This window comes from Oncorhynchus clarkii, chromosome 31 (genome assembly GCF_045791955.1).
Source record: "Oncorhynchus clarkii lewisi isolate Uvic-CL-2024 chromosome 31, UVic_Ocla_1.0, whole genome shotgun sequence".
Classification (NCBI taxonomy): domain Eukaryota; kingdom Metazoa; phylum Chordata; class Actinopteri; order Salmoniformes; family Salmonidae; genus Oncorhynchus; species Oncorhynchus clarkii.
Window position 1 is genome coordinate 24,764,396 of NC_092177.1, and position 15,506 is coordinate 24,779,901.

Consider the following 15,506-nt stretch of genomic DNA (forward strand, 5'->3'; position numbering starts at 1 on the left):
GGAACTGGCCTGTCACACATGACCGACTGACACTATCTCATCCGCAGAGAAAGCAGAAGGCGGTTTATGAGAAACACTCACCAACACTAATGGGAACAGGACACTCATGAGACAATTTATTTGATCATTCATTGTCATGGCTGCTGCAAAGTCAATGTTTTAATGCTTCAAAATATATACTCTCTCTTCACTGTCTCTCTCTCTCCCCGCTTCATCCCCCTTCCCTCCCTCTCTCTGTCTCCCTCTCCCTCCCTCTCCATCCCTCTCCATCCCTCTCCCTCCCAGGTTCTACAGCCCTCTATCTGTTCCTGGGCATGCACCCTGACCTAACCAGTAACTACCCCAACAAGGAGACCTTTGAGGAGATCCAGTTCTTCAACGGACACAACTACCACAGAGGCATCGACTGGTACGACTACCACAGAGAAAGAGCTCTGGGACGTATTCATAAAGGGTCTCAGAGTAGGAGTGTTGATCTAGGATCAGCCCCCCCCATCCATCTAATCTTATTCCTTATGATCTAAAAATACAAAAGTGTAACCTTATAACCTTGTTTTTTTGTGGGGGGGGAGTCAAATTACTCAAATGTAAAACACTAAAATCAAATGGAAACTGTTTAGACATTATAACGGACCTACATTCTGGACCTTGTTGAAGACTGCAGGTGGCCCCCAGGGCCAAATTAGTTTGACACCCTTGGTCTAGAGACTTTCCATTAAACATGCTTTCCAGTCCAGGGGTTGGCTTCTGTCAGTTTTCTGTTAGTGTATAGTTTAGTTAGTGCGTCTGTTTTGTCTTTTGGTGAACACACAGGTACATGGAGTACTTCCCCCTGCCCTCCAACACCAGCTCAGACTACTACTTTGAGAAAAGTGCCAACTATTTTGACTCTGAGGTGGCAGCGGAGCGGGCGGCTGCCCTCTTGCCTAAATCCAAGATCATCACCATCCTCATCAACCCAGCTGACCGCGCTTACTCCTGGTACCAGGTTGGTTTATAAGTCCTTATAACTGTTGTATATAATACATAATTACTACTCCTTGTACCAGGTTGGTTTATAACTCCTTATAACTGTTGTAAATAATTCATAATTACTACTCCTGGTACCAGGTTGGTTTATAACTCCTTATAACTGTTGTATATAATACATAATTACTACTCCTGGTACCAGGTAGGTTTATAACTCCTTATAACTGTTGTATATAATACAAAATTACTACTCATGGTACCAGGTTGGTTTATAACTCCTTATAACTGTTGTATATAATACTGTTGTATATTACTACTCATGGTACCAGGTTGGTTTATAACTCCTTATAACTGTTGTATATAATACAAAATTACTACTCATGGTACCAGGTTGGTTTATAACTCCTTATAACTGTTGTATATAATACATAATTACTACTCATGGTACCAGGTAGGTTTATAACTCCTTATAACTGTTGTATATAATACAAAATTACTACTCATGGTACCAGGTTGGTTTATAACTCCTTATAACTGTTGTAAATAATACATAATTACTACTCACCAGGTAGGTTTACAGAATCATGGTACCAGGTAGGTTTATAACTCCTTATAACTGTTGTAAATAATACATAATTACTACTCATGGTACCAGGTTGGTTTATAACTCCTTATAACTGTTGTATATAATACATAATTACTACTCCTGGTACCAGGTTGGTTTATAACTCCTTATAACTGTTGTATATAATACTGTTGTATATTACTACTCATGGTACCAGGTTGGTTTATAACTCCTTATAACTGTTGTATATAATACTGTTGTATATTACTACTCATGGTACCAGGTCTGTACGATACATAACTATTCCTCAGTATGACTGTCATGTTCTAATCCTACGTCATGATCTAATCCTACGTCATGATCTAATCCTACGTCATGTTCTAATCCTACGTCATGTTCTAATCCTACGTCATGTTCTAATCCTACGTCATGTTCTAATCCTACGTCATGTTCTAATCCTACGTCATGATCTAATCCTACAGCACCAGCGCGCTCATGACGACCCAGTGGCTCTGAAATACTCCTTCCATGATGTTATCGTGGCTACCCATGATGCCCCGGTGAGATTGCGTGTGCTCCAGAACCGTTGCTTGGTGCCGGGCTGGTACGCCATCCACCTGGAGAGATGGCTCAACCACTACCACTCCAGTCAGGTCCTGGTTCTGGATGGGCAGCAGCTGAAGACTGAGCCGGCCTCAGTCATGGACAGGATCCAGAAGTTTTTAGGCCTGGTCAACACGGTCAACTACCACAGGATCCTAGCGTGAGTCACTTCACAAACAGAGCAGATAACTTCCCTAGCCACTTACCTCCATATGGCAATACGGGCTTAGATGTATTGTAACCACAAGCATTTAAAAATGCTAATTGTCCTGTGCATTTAAAACTGAGGCTCCCAGATTAAGATGTAATGTGTTTTCTCCAGGTTTGACCCCAACAAAGGCTTCTGGTGTCAGCTGCTGGAGGGAGGGAAGACCAAGTGTCTGGGGAAGAGCAAGGGGCGGAGGTACCCTGACATGGACCCAGAGGTAAGAGTTGTCATTTGCCAATGCAAGTTGTTCATTGATATTTGTTCATTATGATTAATGTTTGTTAATTACCTCTAGGATTATTCTGTTTGTAACTGGTAAGGGGGGTTTGTGTGTGAGCGCCAGATAACGTTGATTGAATCCTGGCTGTGTCTGTAATGATAATTCTATCTTTCTCTCTCTCTCTCTCCCTACCTCACTCCTATCCTTTTTTCTCTCCCTCATCTATCTCTCTCTCCCTACCTCACTCCAATCCATGTTTTTCTCTCTCTCTCTCTCTCTCTCTCTCTCTCTCTCTCTCTCTCTCTCTCTCTCTCTCTCTCTCTCTACCATCCCTTTCTCTCTCTGTCCATCCTCCAGTCCCAGTTGTTCCTCAGGGAGCACTACAGGGATCAAAACATAGCATTATCTAAGCTGCTGTACAGGATGGGCCAGCCCCTGCCCAGCTGGCTCCGAGAGGAACTGGTCCATACCAGGTAGCAGGGGGAGGGGGACAGCTCAGCGGACTGTACCACAGCTTAACCACCCCCCATATGGAGGAGTATGATATGAATCCCCTGGAGGATCCATAGGAGGGTAAGAAAGGGGTGTGTTCTGATGAAGGCCTCTCCTTCTGTATGTGCTCTTCATAAGAGGGAAGAACAGGGAGGGAGAGCAGGGATGGTGACCTGTGGGTCTACAATGGCTCATAACCTAGGCCCTAAGTGCACTCCTCTCTCTCCCTAAGTTGTACCTCCCCATGAAACACCACCACCCTTACTTGGTACATTCTATGAAGAGACTACCCACAAGACTGTGCCACCTCTTACAGAGATGGAGGGGTGTGAAGGTACCGGTACAGATAGGATGGGATGGAGAGGAGGGTGTGGTCAACCCTCATCCCCTCTTTCTTTGACTATCCCTTGCGTTCCTCACATGGACTTGGACCTTACTCTTGAGAGGAACAGGAGGATGAAGAGGAAGAGTGAGACTTGGCTAGCCTGCACAGTACCAGTCATTTAAGGCTTGGTGAGGTGAAAAAAGGGCAGATATTACACTAGAGCAGAGATCAATTAGTACTTGAATCAATTAAAGAACGAATGCCATTAGTTGAAAATGCCTGTGGTTTCTATCTAAAAATCATAGGGGGGTGGTATGATGTATATTGACTCAGGCTACAGGTGTGATGTGGTCTTATTCACTAGGCCTTTAGACACTAGACATGAACACATTTACCAGTGCCCTGACAGAGTCTTCACCACTACATTACCTGGCCTATTGACAGTTCTTATTTTTTAAGATTGGGATTTGGAGACATGTTATTGTAAAAGGTGACCAGAAACACATTTTGCTTCGTTTCTGTTTCAGATGGGTTTGCATACACAGCACAGGAAGTGTCAGGCAGACAACCAGGCTGCACACATTGAAAGCACAATATGCAAAGTATTGGTACATCTCATAAATAGACTTTACAGATACACACATATTCTAATTTATCAGGTTGTCTGAAAGCACAGTCATTCCAATTAACAGCTTGTCTGAAAGTGCAGTCATTCTAGTTTAATAGGTTGTCTGAAAGCGCAGGCATTCTAGTTTAATAGGTTGTCTGAAAGCGCAGTCATTCTAATTTAACAGCTTGTCTGAAAGCACAGTCATTCTAATTAACAGCTTGTCTGAAAGCGCAGTCATTCTAGTTTAATAGGTTGTCTGAAAGCGCAGTCATTCTAGTTTAATAGGTTGTCTGAAAGCGCAGTCATTCTAGTTTAATAGGTTGTCTGAAAGCGCAGTCATTCTAATTTAACAGCTTGTCTGAAAGCTCAGTCATAACACAGATATTACAGTATGTGAAGTCGGTCCCACGTTAAACAAAGTACAACTTATGAAGGCTTTATATAGTATACATAAAGGCTTCATAGGCACTACAAAAATGCTTCACAAATCATCTATAATCATATTTCATACTCTAAATGGTGTATAAAAGGTGACTACACTTCCCACTGTAGGATGAATTGCCAAATGTGACATAACACACTGTATGCTTATACACCATTCATAGTGTCATACGCTCATTTTGAAGCGTTTATGTAGTGCTTATAAAGCCTTAATGTATGCTCTTTCAAGCGTTTATAAGTTGTACTTTATTTAAAGTGGGAACGTGAAGTCTGACATAAGCTAAGTTTAAATGCACTCAAGTCCATCAGTCATCTGCAGTGTGAGGATTATTTTAAATAAATCCTTATTTTGAATGTTCCATTTAATTTGTTTTAGCAGTTGTTCATAGTATTTCTGAGTTGCATCAGGGAGAATCTAAAACATGAACATCTGACATAGTCAGTATGGCCCAAGTTATAGTAGTAGTTGTAACTCAGACATTAGTCACATGGTACTACCACTGCAAGCATACATAACAAAAAGCTGCTCTTACCGCAATACTTTTGTACAACGTTGTTCAGACGTAATAACAACGCACATGCTGTTTGTTTGTTTCTTTCCTGACTCTGTAATCTAATGTTATAGACATCAATTATTGAATGCGATTGAGGTGAAACTCTTTCAGCCCCCTCTCATAATGCAACGAAAGAGGTATTCAGTGGGACAGAATCATCCAGGTAGTATTGAATTGTCACTACTATGGATCTTAATATAGTGCCATCTGCTGAAGTCCCGACAGGTCTCTTTCATCCTCTGTTCATACAAACGTTCCTCCCCTCTTATTCCTTCTCTCAACTACCCCCACACTGCCAATGGTTGTACAGAGCTCCTTGATTTCTTTATTTAAAGTATTATTGACATGATAATAACACAATAACAGCAATGATGGTACTAATCTCCCCGGACTGTACGATAAAGACGTGTAATTGTTGTCAATCATTTTTACAGTGTAACTAATATTGTCAGTGCTTTTTAATTAGCAAATAAAACCACTTGATTTTTATATTTTTCAGAAATGTTCTTGTCTTTCCCCTCTGAGACCCCTGTGTGTGTCTTTGAATGTTTGATACACAAGTGTTTTCAGAGAAGTACGACATCATTTGGAAAGGAGAAGCAGATTACACCTCAAACCTGAGATGAAGATCACAGTATCTTATGAGGGCATGAGAGAATGTCTCACTCGGGACGGAGAGGTTTTACTAGATTTTTACAGGGGTATAATGGTTTCAGTTGAATAGTACCAGTATTATGTTTTCAGTTTGAAGCTAGGTATGAGATCAGATCAGTACAGACTATAGGTCTTCAAGGTTCCACCCGAACACAAATCATTTTGGTCTCGGTTCTATGTAACTACAGCTGATAGGCCCAAATGGACCCGACCACGGCTCTGCATAGCCTATAGCATATAGATTTTACGCTAATAAAGTGAATTTATGACTTATAGAAAGAAGGCTTAGCCAACATATAAAGAGATATTCATTAACCAGAAGAGCAACTTTGCTGATAAACATCAATATTTTATCACTTTGGTCCAGTCTGGTCTAGAGTCTAGCCCATTTGGGTTTGGGTCTGATTGTTCTCTGGTCCAATTGGGTCTGGTCTAGAGTCTAGCCCATTTGGGTTCGGGTCTGATTGTTCTCTGGTCCAATCGGGTCTGGCCTAGAGTCTAGCCCATTTGGGTTCGGGTCTGATTGTTCTCTGGTCCAATTGGGTCTGGTCTAGAGTCTAGCCCATTTGGGTTCGGGTCTGATTGTTCTCTGGTCCAATTGGGTCTGACCTAGAGTCTAGACCATTTGGGTTCGGGTCTGATTGTTCTCTGGTCCGTTCAGGTCTGGTTCCCCCAACTTTTTGGACCCGTGAAGACCTCTAGTACAAACATCAACCTCCAGGGTTCAAACTGTCCATAAGAGTCCAAACTGGGTTCAAATGGTCTTTGAGAGTAAATGAGTACTGTGTTGATTACTTTCTGACCTTACGGCATGATCGGATTCCTTTTGATTGCATCTTCTGTGGATTTTATCTTTCTGCACTTTTCTCATCACCGCTACCACAATGGAAAATCCCCAACATTCACTGTAGAATAAGTGGAATTCTGATCCACACTTCTATGGAATGATTGATTGGTTTACAGACTTAAATGAAAGCCTTCAAGGCATCCAATGAGTATAGAGCTTTGGCAGTGTTGTCTCTAGGGAGAAAGGTTTCCAACATCTTGCATCATTATCAACTGTAAGATCATAAATGTCCACTAACTTTTCTTATTACCATATTGTAGCTTCAAAAGTATTTGTATCCTATTCACACTATTTCAAAATAGAATAGAGGACAAAAAACATCATCTTGATTTTTTTTTTTTGGTATGTATGTATTTTTATTACTGCTTGAAAACAAGAAAAGCTAAATATTGCACTGGTGCAAACCTCTGTCCATAAGTATTCTGTCTATTATTTGCTAAAAAAATGAATGCATATTATGGCTACTGGCCCAGCATAGGTACAGTGCTAGATAATACCTGGGTTGTTGTTTAACCTTAGGACTCCATTTTTGAATTAATTAAGATCTTAAGAATGAATGCATTTCCTTAAAAACAATCAAATGGGATGTTGATTTTCAAATATAAAATCTGAGGGATTTTCTATTTACTTTCTATCTACTATTTTTCATTCGTGAGAAGTTGAACTACTTTCTTTTCATCGCTTCAGATTTGTCTGCCTCTATCAACAAGTGATGCAGTGCAGGTTGACCAATGACAGCTTAGTTCAAACTCTACAATCTAGTTGAACCTGCCCATCACTTTATAGACTCGGGGCTTTCCAATCCTGGCTCGACTGCCTGTCATTTCAGACAGACGCTTTCTCCGAATAGATCTCTTCCCTTTTTACTGATTGCAGAATTTGAGAGAACATAGACTTGAAGAGAATGGAGGAGCAACAGCAGCAGAGACACGATGATGCGCTCCTGGAGCGCGCAGGGAGCCAGGACGTTATCCTCCCAATAACAACCAACACAAGGTGACATTTATAGCAGTAATTTTACGAAACACATTTTATAGATGTCGCAGTTACTTCGTTACATGCATCTGCGTATTGTCTACAGTATGTTTCTTCATTCCCCAAAGTAAGGTTCAAGTATGTGTAAACTCAAAATATTATATTACAATAATCATGTAGAAAAAATTATGTAAAACACAAAGAAAATCCATCAACAAGTGCAATATTTTATATAACTTATTTACAACTTGTATGCTATTGTGAATTTACGTCATTATTGAAAGTATGCATAAATTATATTGGGAGTATTATCAATGGTTTGAGTTGTCTGCTGATGCTGACTACATTCCCCATGCTTTCAATCGTTCCTTTACACTCAGATGAAGCCTCTGCCTAGTAACTACTGATGTCTCCCAAACCTGTATTTATCATGGGCTCAGGAATGAGGAACAAAAAACAGTGTTGAACATTTTCATTCTTACTGGTTTAGGATCAGCTTTTGTCTCTGCACCGGGTCTCTGATTAGTTTTTGGAGGTGCAGGGATGTCACAAGGACAACCCCATACATGTCAGAAATGCAATTCTGATTCCCATAATCTTTTTAAAAAAGTAAATAATGTTTGGTCTCCATAAATCAAGGTATAATTTCAATTATTTTCTCTCCTTATATTTCTCCCTCTCTTTTTACTTTCCATCTCGTCTAATCTATCACCCCCTTTATCTACCGATGTTGCTCTCATTCCCTCCTGTAGGGCCTCTAACAGCCGTGCTTTTAAGGTAGCAGGGCTCACAGTGCTGGCGTGTCTTCTCCTAGCCGGCCAGGCCCTCACAACCTACCTGGTCTTCAACCAGAGGGGCCAGATCTATGACATGCAGAAGAGCAACGGCAACATGCGCAAGCAGCTGAGAAACAGACCACCGGGTAGGGGATTGGAGGAGAGGGAAGGAGGGGTGTTGATGTGTAGAGTTGGTGGCCAAAGGAGAGGGAAGTGAGATCTACTTATGTGGGAAGAGAGACTGGGGGGACTGGATAGAAAAGAGAAATGGAATGGGTAGGGTTTTATTCCACAGAAGGGACCACCCATACAGTCATGAGTCCATATATTTTTTATGTAAGTTGCTTTGGATAAAGTGTCTGCTAAAAGGCATATATTATTATTGTAAGAGTTGGGTAAATTGCATTTATTGTAATCTGTAACGTCACTTTCGGATTACCCATACTCAGTAATGTAATCCGATTACTTTGTTACTTTTAGATGACTTTCCCTAAGAGGCACAGGTTAGTAGCTGGCACAGACCGTCTTAAAATTGGATATGAAATCTAACCTTAACGACACTGCTAACCCTAATGCCTAACCATAACTTTAAATAAAAATTTTAAAAAGCAATTTTTGGGTTTATATACATTTACAATATAGCCAATTTTGACTTTGAAGCTGGCCCATTCTACCTTAAGGACGACTCGTCCCAATAAATCCCAATGAACATCTATTGCACGATAAATCAATGTTAGAGTTTACATAGCTGGCTATAAATGGATGTTACATTTTACTTTATGGTTTGGTTATGTAGGCTTCTTCAACCTATTGCTTTCTACTACAGATAACAATACGATTAGATCATATCTTTTACCAAAGTCTGTCAGATTTCCAGTCGTTCCAATGATTTAATACCCCTTGATCCTCAAGAATAGGACTTGGAAATCTAGATAAGCCAAGTTGTTTTACATGAGCATGACTCCCAAAAACAAATGACTATTTAGCCTAATCTTTTCTTTTTTTGTTGTCATGGAGGACTGATTGTCTGCTCTCAGAAATGGCATACTTTGAGCACTACAGGAAAGTGCTATTTGCATGTGAAAAACTAGATGGTCATTTTCCATTAAGAAAATAAAAGCCCCACTTCTGGTCTTCTTAAATGAAACTAGTTGTTGACAGTATGGAGCACAATATCACAGGGGAGTTTAGAAGGGAGGAACTCAAACTTTTATTCCATAGGCTCTGGTTCTGTTGCAAAACGTTTCTTAAACGGAAGCAAGTGAAACGTGGAGGGACCTACCTGAATTTGTCCAATACAAACTCTTGTTTGCTCCCGTTTGGTTCTTAAACGGTTCCCGAAATGAATACACCCCTGGACGCAAAAATAATGATTTGATAGGCAGCTTAAACAAAATATACAGTACATTAGTGAACAGCCAACCACAACAACCACAATCCGTAAGGCGCAAATAAATGGGAGAGCAGCATTGTGATTCTCATCAATGTGCTATATAGTCTAGATATCAATAATAAGTGATATCAGTAATGTCTGTAGGCTATACCACTGCTATCATCCTTACCACCAAGCGTGTATTAAAGTTGTATAATCTTTGGATGCCGACAGCAGTCGCACCATTGGAAGTCATAGCTTGGACTGTAGCCTACAAAGCCTGTTCCTGCTCTTTTCCCGCGACCCATCAAACGCATTTGGTGTGTCATCATAGTGGTCTGATTTGTGGTTAGACTCGCTCAGGCGCAACAAACCTTTTTTCAACGCTGATTTGAATGTCATTGATAAAACAGAAAGGTGTAAAATAATTTTCCGCAAACATCCTTTCGGAATTTAAAAGTAATGATAAAAGTTAGCATCTAGTTTTTCACAAGTTTCTGCGAGTTTAGCTGGTAATGTAACGATTACAATTTTTTTTGTCATCATTACTCCCCAACCATGTTTATTCTAGAAATTTGGGAGGGGCTAGCCTCAATCCCAATTGGAAGTGTTTTATCTTATTCACACTGACCTGTCGTCGTCTTCCCCCCCCTTGCTCCAGCTGTGGCCCCTGTCAAGATGCAGACGCCCATGCTCAACATGGCCCGGCTGATCGACTTCACCGATGAGGACGTCAAGACTCCCATGACGGTATGACTCCTCTTTCCCTTCTTAGAGCAGGTGTTGTTTAACTTTTTCAGCCTGGGACCCAAATGATATATTCTGTGTTTTCCTGGGACCCAAATGATATATTCTGTGTTTTCCTGGGACCCAAATGATATATTCTGTGTTTTCCTGGGACCCAAGCGTATGAAAACATGCAACTATATGTACGTATCGGTACATTTCATTGCACTTATGCATAAAGCAAATGCAATATAGACAAAAACAAATAACAATTAAATTAAATGAAATATCCATATAAATAGCAATTCATATTTATTTTTCCCCATTTAAAAACACTTACATATCTGTCTAGGTTGGAACTGTTGCTGTTAAAATACAAGAAATCATTTTCATTCTGAACTGGAATAAACTGATTGATCACATCACACAGATGTATAACAGAACGCAAACACACACACAGTCCTAATGAGAGGTGTGTGGCTGGTTGAAGTTTTGAACAAGCATGTCTATTCTGGGCTCAGTTTTTGGCAGTGCAACCCTGAGGTCATGCTCAGCATGGAGTCTGTTTCTGTACTTGTTTTTTAAGTATGCCAGAGTTGAGAACCTTGACTCACACAGGTATGTGGTGCCAAACTGGATCAGAACATCTACGCGCTCCTCGTTATTTCTCAATGGTTGTATGGAAAGAAAGAGCGAAACTCTTTGCTGTGTTTGGGTTTCTTGAAGATTGAGTTCAGTCAGAACTTGTGGCTAGCTTGAGTCCATTTGATGACAGCTGTGAGTGATGGCAAGTGGGAATGATAAGTCAATGGCTGAGAGCACATCATCTGCTGCTGCACGACAGCGCTGCAGCGTGTGGGTCGCGGAGGGATCTTCAATAAAACTGCAGAGAAAAAAATGATGTAAACCGCAAAGCACACAGACCCTCCCGCTTGTGCAGCTGCCAAACTGAGCAGAGACACCACTGATAAGCATGGAGCGCACTTACAGAGAGAGCAGTTGCACATGGCCAAATCAATTCTAGTAATGAATGAAATAACCTTCTCTGACATGTCGCGACCCAAATAACTACACTTTCTCTGACATGTCGCGACCCAAATAACTACACTTTCTCTGACATGTCGCGACCCAAATAACTACACTTTCTCTGACATGTCGCGACCCAAATAACTACACTTTCTCTGACATGTCGCGACCCAAATAACTACACTTTCTCTGACATGTCGCGACCCAAATAACTACACTTTCTCTGACATGTCGCGACCCAAATAACTACACTTTCTCTGACATGTCGCGACCCAAATAACTACACTTTCTCTGACATGTCACGACCCACTATTAATGGACATCTTTGTAGGGGTTGATATATTATTCATGTCAAAATCAAGTCTGAAATTTGTAAGTGGAAATTACAAACTTTCCAAGTCTTTTTAAACCTCAAATACACTACAAGTGTTTAATTTCCTGCAACAGGGTGATCAAATGATGAACCAACATCTGTAAACACAATCATTAAAAAGCTAACATTTTCATGCAGCATGCACACTACTAGACCAATACGTTAGACCGATACACACACTAAAACAATATACACTCACAAGACCAGGCATAGTAACCATAACACATGCCACTTCACACAGTTCAGGAGTTCATGGCCTTTGAGTTTAAAAAAATAAAGACAATTAGTCTGTTGATACATTATTAATAGGTCCGCCAGGCTGTCCTAAAGGCTTTTATGAACTGAGGGGAAACAGCCACTAGATGGCAGCAACAAGCTCACTTGCAAATGTCAACTTGTGTCCCCTAGGACTAAGCTCCCTCTTCCTGCTCCTTTGAAATTAAAATAAAAAGATGAGTATTGTGTATTTTTGTCTGTCTGACTGTCTGCTCTCCCGTCAGAACCTGGAGGCCACTGCAGTTGCAATTGTGAGCCTGGAGGAGCAAGTGAAGAATCTGCTGCAGGTAAATTAATAAATAAATATTAATCAATGAATCCACCCTTTGCATTGAAGTCCCCTCTACAAAGACAGGAACAGTTTAAATATCAGCCTTTGATTGATTGATTATTGTATTGTTCAGAACCCCCAGCTGCCCCAGTTCAACGAGACATTCCTGGCCAACCTGCAGAGCCTGAAGAAACAGGTGGAGGAGACTGAGTGGGAGGTGAGACTTAGATGCGTCCCAAATGGCACCCTATTCCTCTTTAGTACACTACTTTTGACCAGGGTCATAAGGCTCTGATCAAAGTAGTGCACTGTATAGGGACCCTGATAAAACATGTATGAATATCCATAAATAATCATGACATTGTCCACGTTACCTTACGGTATCTTACCCAATGGCTGTGCGGTGTACAGTGTTTTACTATATACCGGTAATGATGCAAGGACCGGTTTGAGTTTTTAAATGACCTTCTAAACCAAATGTGATAGATACTCCGGCGCGTATAATGTCTGTTTTTATAGTTTACTCTGTTTGCTACTTAAGTAATCGCTCTCTCTCTCTCCTGCTGCTACGTGCTGCTAACCACACCAAGCCCTGCCCCTGTCACTCAAGGAGAGAGCAGTTGCTCGACCACTGAGTCATGAGCACGTTCTTGCCGTTCACTCCGCATGGTCAGATGGATGCAACATTCGCTTTCCACTAGCACTCTATAATTACACTTAGTGTGTGTATCTTGCTGTCTGCAAACTACGGTCTGCTAGTTTCTATTCTTGGCAAGGTGTTGTAAAAAATAATTACTGTTAGCCTCTAATCGCTAGTTAGCTGGCTAAATGTACTAACAGTCAGAGCGAACGTAGCTAGTTTGCTAATACTGTCTGGTACCAGTGCTGGTGTAGACCTAGATTAGCATTTTTGTGCAACGGTATCTTATCAGAGAGGAAAAAGCCGAAGCAGGAATATGTTGGTTAGCTAGCTATACGAAGTAAGAAAACAACATGTAATTTAACATCTAATGAGGGTCACTTGGAAACACAGAACAACACTTTTGTTCCTACCCTGTCAATAATTCCTCAATCACTTATTCAGTCAGTGTCTTGTCAAACAACAATGTATTCAAGGTTCTGCCCACTATATTCCAACTATAGAATCAGAACAATTGTTATATTTCCATGATTCTAAAAGTTCACACATTTTTGCCCATCATGCTGTGTGGCACAGTGTGGAAATTATAAATAAAGTGCAGGAAATCCAGAAATGGTTGAAAATGCTGAAAATTATTTTAGTTTGGAGTTAGATTGAACAGTATAAGTGGAGAAAGCCCCATTGAAATCACTTACAATGTATGTGTTGCCACCCTAGGCTCATAAGATACTAAGCGTACTTAGAACATGTATTATTCAAAACATAACATACCATATCGCCCAACCCTATCTTACCCTGAACCCTGACTGTGTCCCTCAGGGCTTTGAGACCTGGGCGCGTTATTGGCTGCTCTTCCAGATGGCCCAGGAGAAGCCCCCTGTTCTCCCCACACCTCAGCCAGGTGAGCTTACCCCCCCCATCAACACCTCCAAACCCCCACACCACCTCCTCACCCCCACCACCCCCACTATCACCTCCTCACCCCCACCACCTCATCCTCACCCCCACTATCACCTCCTCACCCCCACTATCACCCCACCACCTCATCCTCACCCCCACTATCACCTCCTCACCCCCACCACCTCATCCTCACCCCCACTATCACCTCCTCACCCCCACCACCTCATCCTCACCCCACCTCATCCTCACCCCCACTATCACCTCCTCACCCCCACCACCACCTCCTCACCTCCACTATCACCTCCTCACCCCCACCACCTCATCCTCACCCCCACCACCTCATCCTCACCCCCACCACCTCATAACCTCATGTCTCTTGTCTCTCCCTCTCTTATTTCTTCCACCCCACCCCCTAAACCAAGTATTTAATATAAATTCACCATTGCTCTCTTCTTTCCTTCATCTCTCTTCTTTCACTCTCCTCTCTTCTTTCCCTCTCCTCTCTATTCTTTCACTCTCCTCTCTTCTTTCCCTCTTCCCTCTCTTCTTTCCCTCTTCCCTCTCTTCTTTCCCTCCTCTCTTCTTTCCCTCCTCTCTTCTTTCCCTCTCCTCTCTTCTTTCCCTCTCCTCTCTTCTTTCCCTCTCCTCTCTTCTTTCCCTCTCCTCTCTTCTTTCCCTCTCCTCTCTCTTCTTTCCCTCTCCTCTCTTCTTTCCCTCTCCTCTCTCTTCTTTCCCTCGCTCTTCTCTTATTTTCCTCTCTTCTCAAGAACGTTATGTCTGGTAGGTACATAGTGGTGGTGATGGGACAGTTGTCTCATGTTACTGTTTGTTTCCCACAGTACCCCGTCAGAGGAGGGCATCTTACCCCAGGATGATGCAGCTGAAGAGTGAGTGTTAGATAGAAACTCAATAACAAACAGACAGAGATGTACAATATATAGACAACGCTTTGGATCACATGTCTGTCTACTGTGTCTCTAGACTGTTCATCTGAATACATTGCATAATAGTTTGGCACATATGGTTGACTCTTTTCTCTATATTTTGCAGATGAGTAAACCACAGCTCAACCACAGCACCTGATGGCCTTCTTCACCAAGTGTCCTCTCCTATATCTCACCCCTCCCCTCCAAAAAAAAATACACACAATTTTTCTTCTGTCTATCTCACTCTTCCTTTATCATCATATAGCTAAGTTTACCTGGAAGGCAAACCAATCAATGTCCTCTTTTGAGTTCTGGATGATTTGCCTTTGGACAGCATATAAGGCTTAAACTATTCAAATGTTATCTTGTGAGCTCAGCTATGTTAAGCATTGCTAGAGATATACATATGAAGTGTATGTTACATTTTACTCCATGTGCACAACACCCAAACTTTCCCATCCCCAAACCCTGAGCCTCTGACCCTACTCCTGTCAATATTTACCCCTAGTCCCTTACCTTGGTCCTCCAAACATACCCCTCTAATGGGGGCTAGCCCCACCTTTTTTTTTCATCTGCCTCTCCCCATAGATTGCCATAGGGCTTTGTTTGAAAAGCTTACTGTCTATATAATATAACGTAGATTAACATCTATTTGTCCATCTCTTTAATGCATGCTTTTACTATTATGAATGAGGATGTGGGGAAGTGATTCTACCAAGAGATGTGAACCAGACATAATTAATAAAGTATGTTGTTT

At 41.5% G+C, this 15,506-nt stretch overlaps 2 protein-coding genes across 2 annotated transcripts in view; both read left to right on the plus strand.

Annotated features, from left to right (window-relative positions):
* The window catches only part of LOC139390776 (bifunctional heparan sulfate N-deacetylase/N-sulfotransferase 1-like), an 83,151-nt gene extending 77,675 nt beyond the window's left edge, over positions 1–5,476 (plus strand). Inside the window, exons 11-15 of the mRNA XM_071138139.1 lie at positions 286–409; positions 814–988; positions 2,017–2,297; positions 2,460–2,562; positions 2,923–5,476. Of these exons, the coding sequence (XP_070994240.1) occupies positions 286–409; positions 814–988; positions 2,017–2,297; positions 2,460–2,562; positions 2,923–3,042 (803 nt within the window). The 3' untranslated portion in view covers positions 3,043–5,476. The remainder of the gene's footprint in view (positions 1–285; positions 410–813; positions 989–2,016; positions 2,298–2,459; positions 2,563–2,922) is intronic.
* A 1,796-nt stretch (positions 5,477–7,272) lies between these two features.
* On the plus strand, positions 7,273–15,502 carry LOC139391203 (HLA class II histocompatibility antigen gamma chain-like). The gene is made up of 8 exons (XM_071138817.1): positions 7,273–7,484; positions 8,216–8,385; positions 10,273–10,361; positions 12,237–12,299; positions 12,417–12,500; positions 13,743–13,824; positions 14,663–14,714; positions 14,874–15,502. The coding sequence occupies exons 1-8, from the start codon at positions 7,393–7,395 to the stop codon at positions 14,875–14,877; spliced, it is 636 nt and encodes a 211-aa protein (XP_070994918.1). The 5' UTR covers positions 7,273–7,392; the 3' UTR covers positions 14,878–15,502.
* The last annotated feature ends 4 nt before the right edge of the window (positions 15,503–15,506 follow it).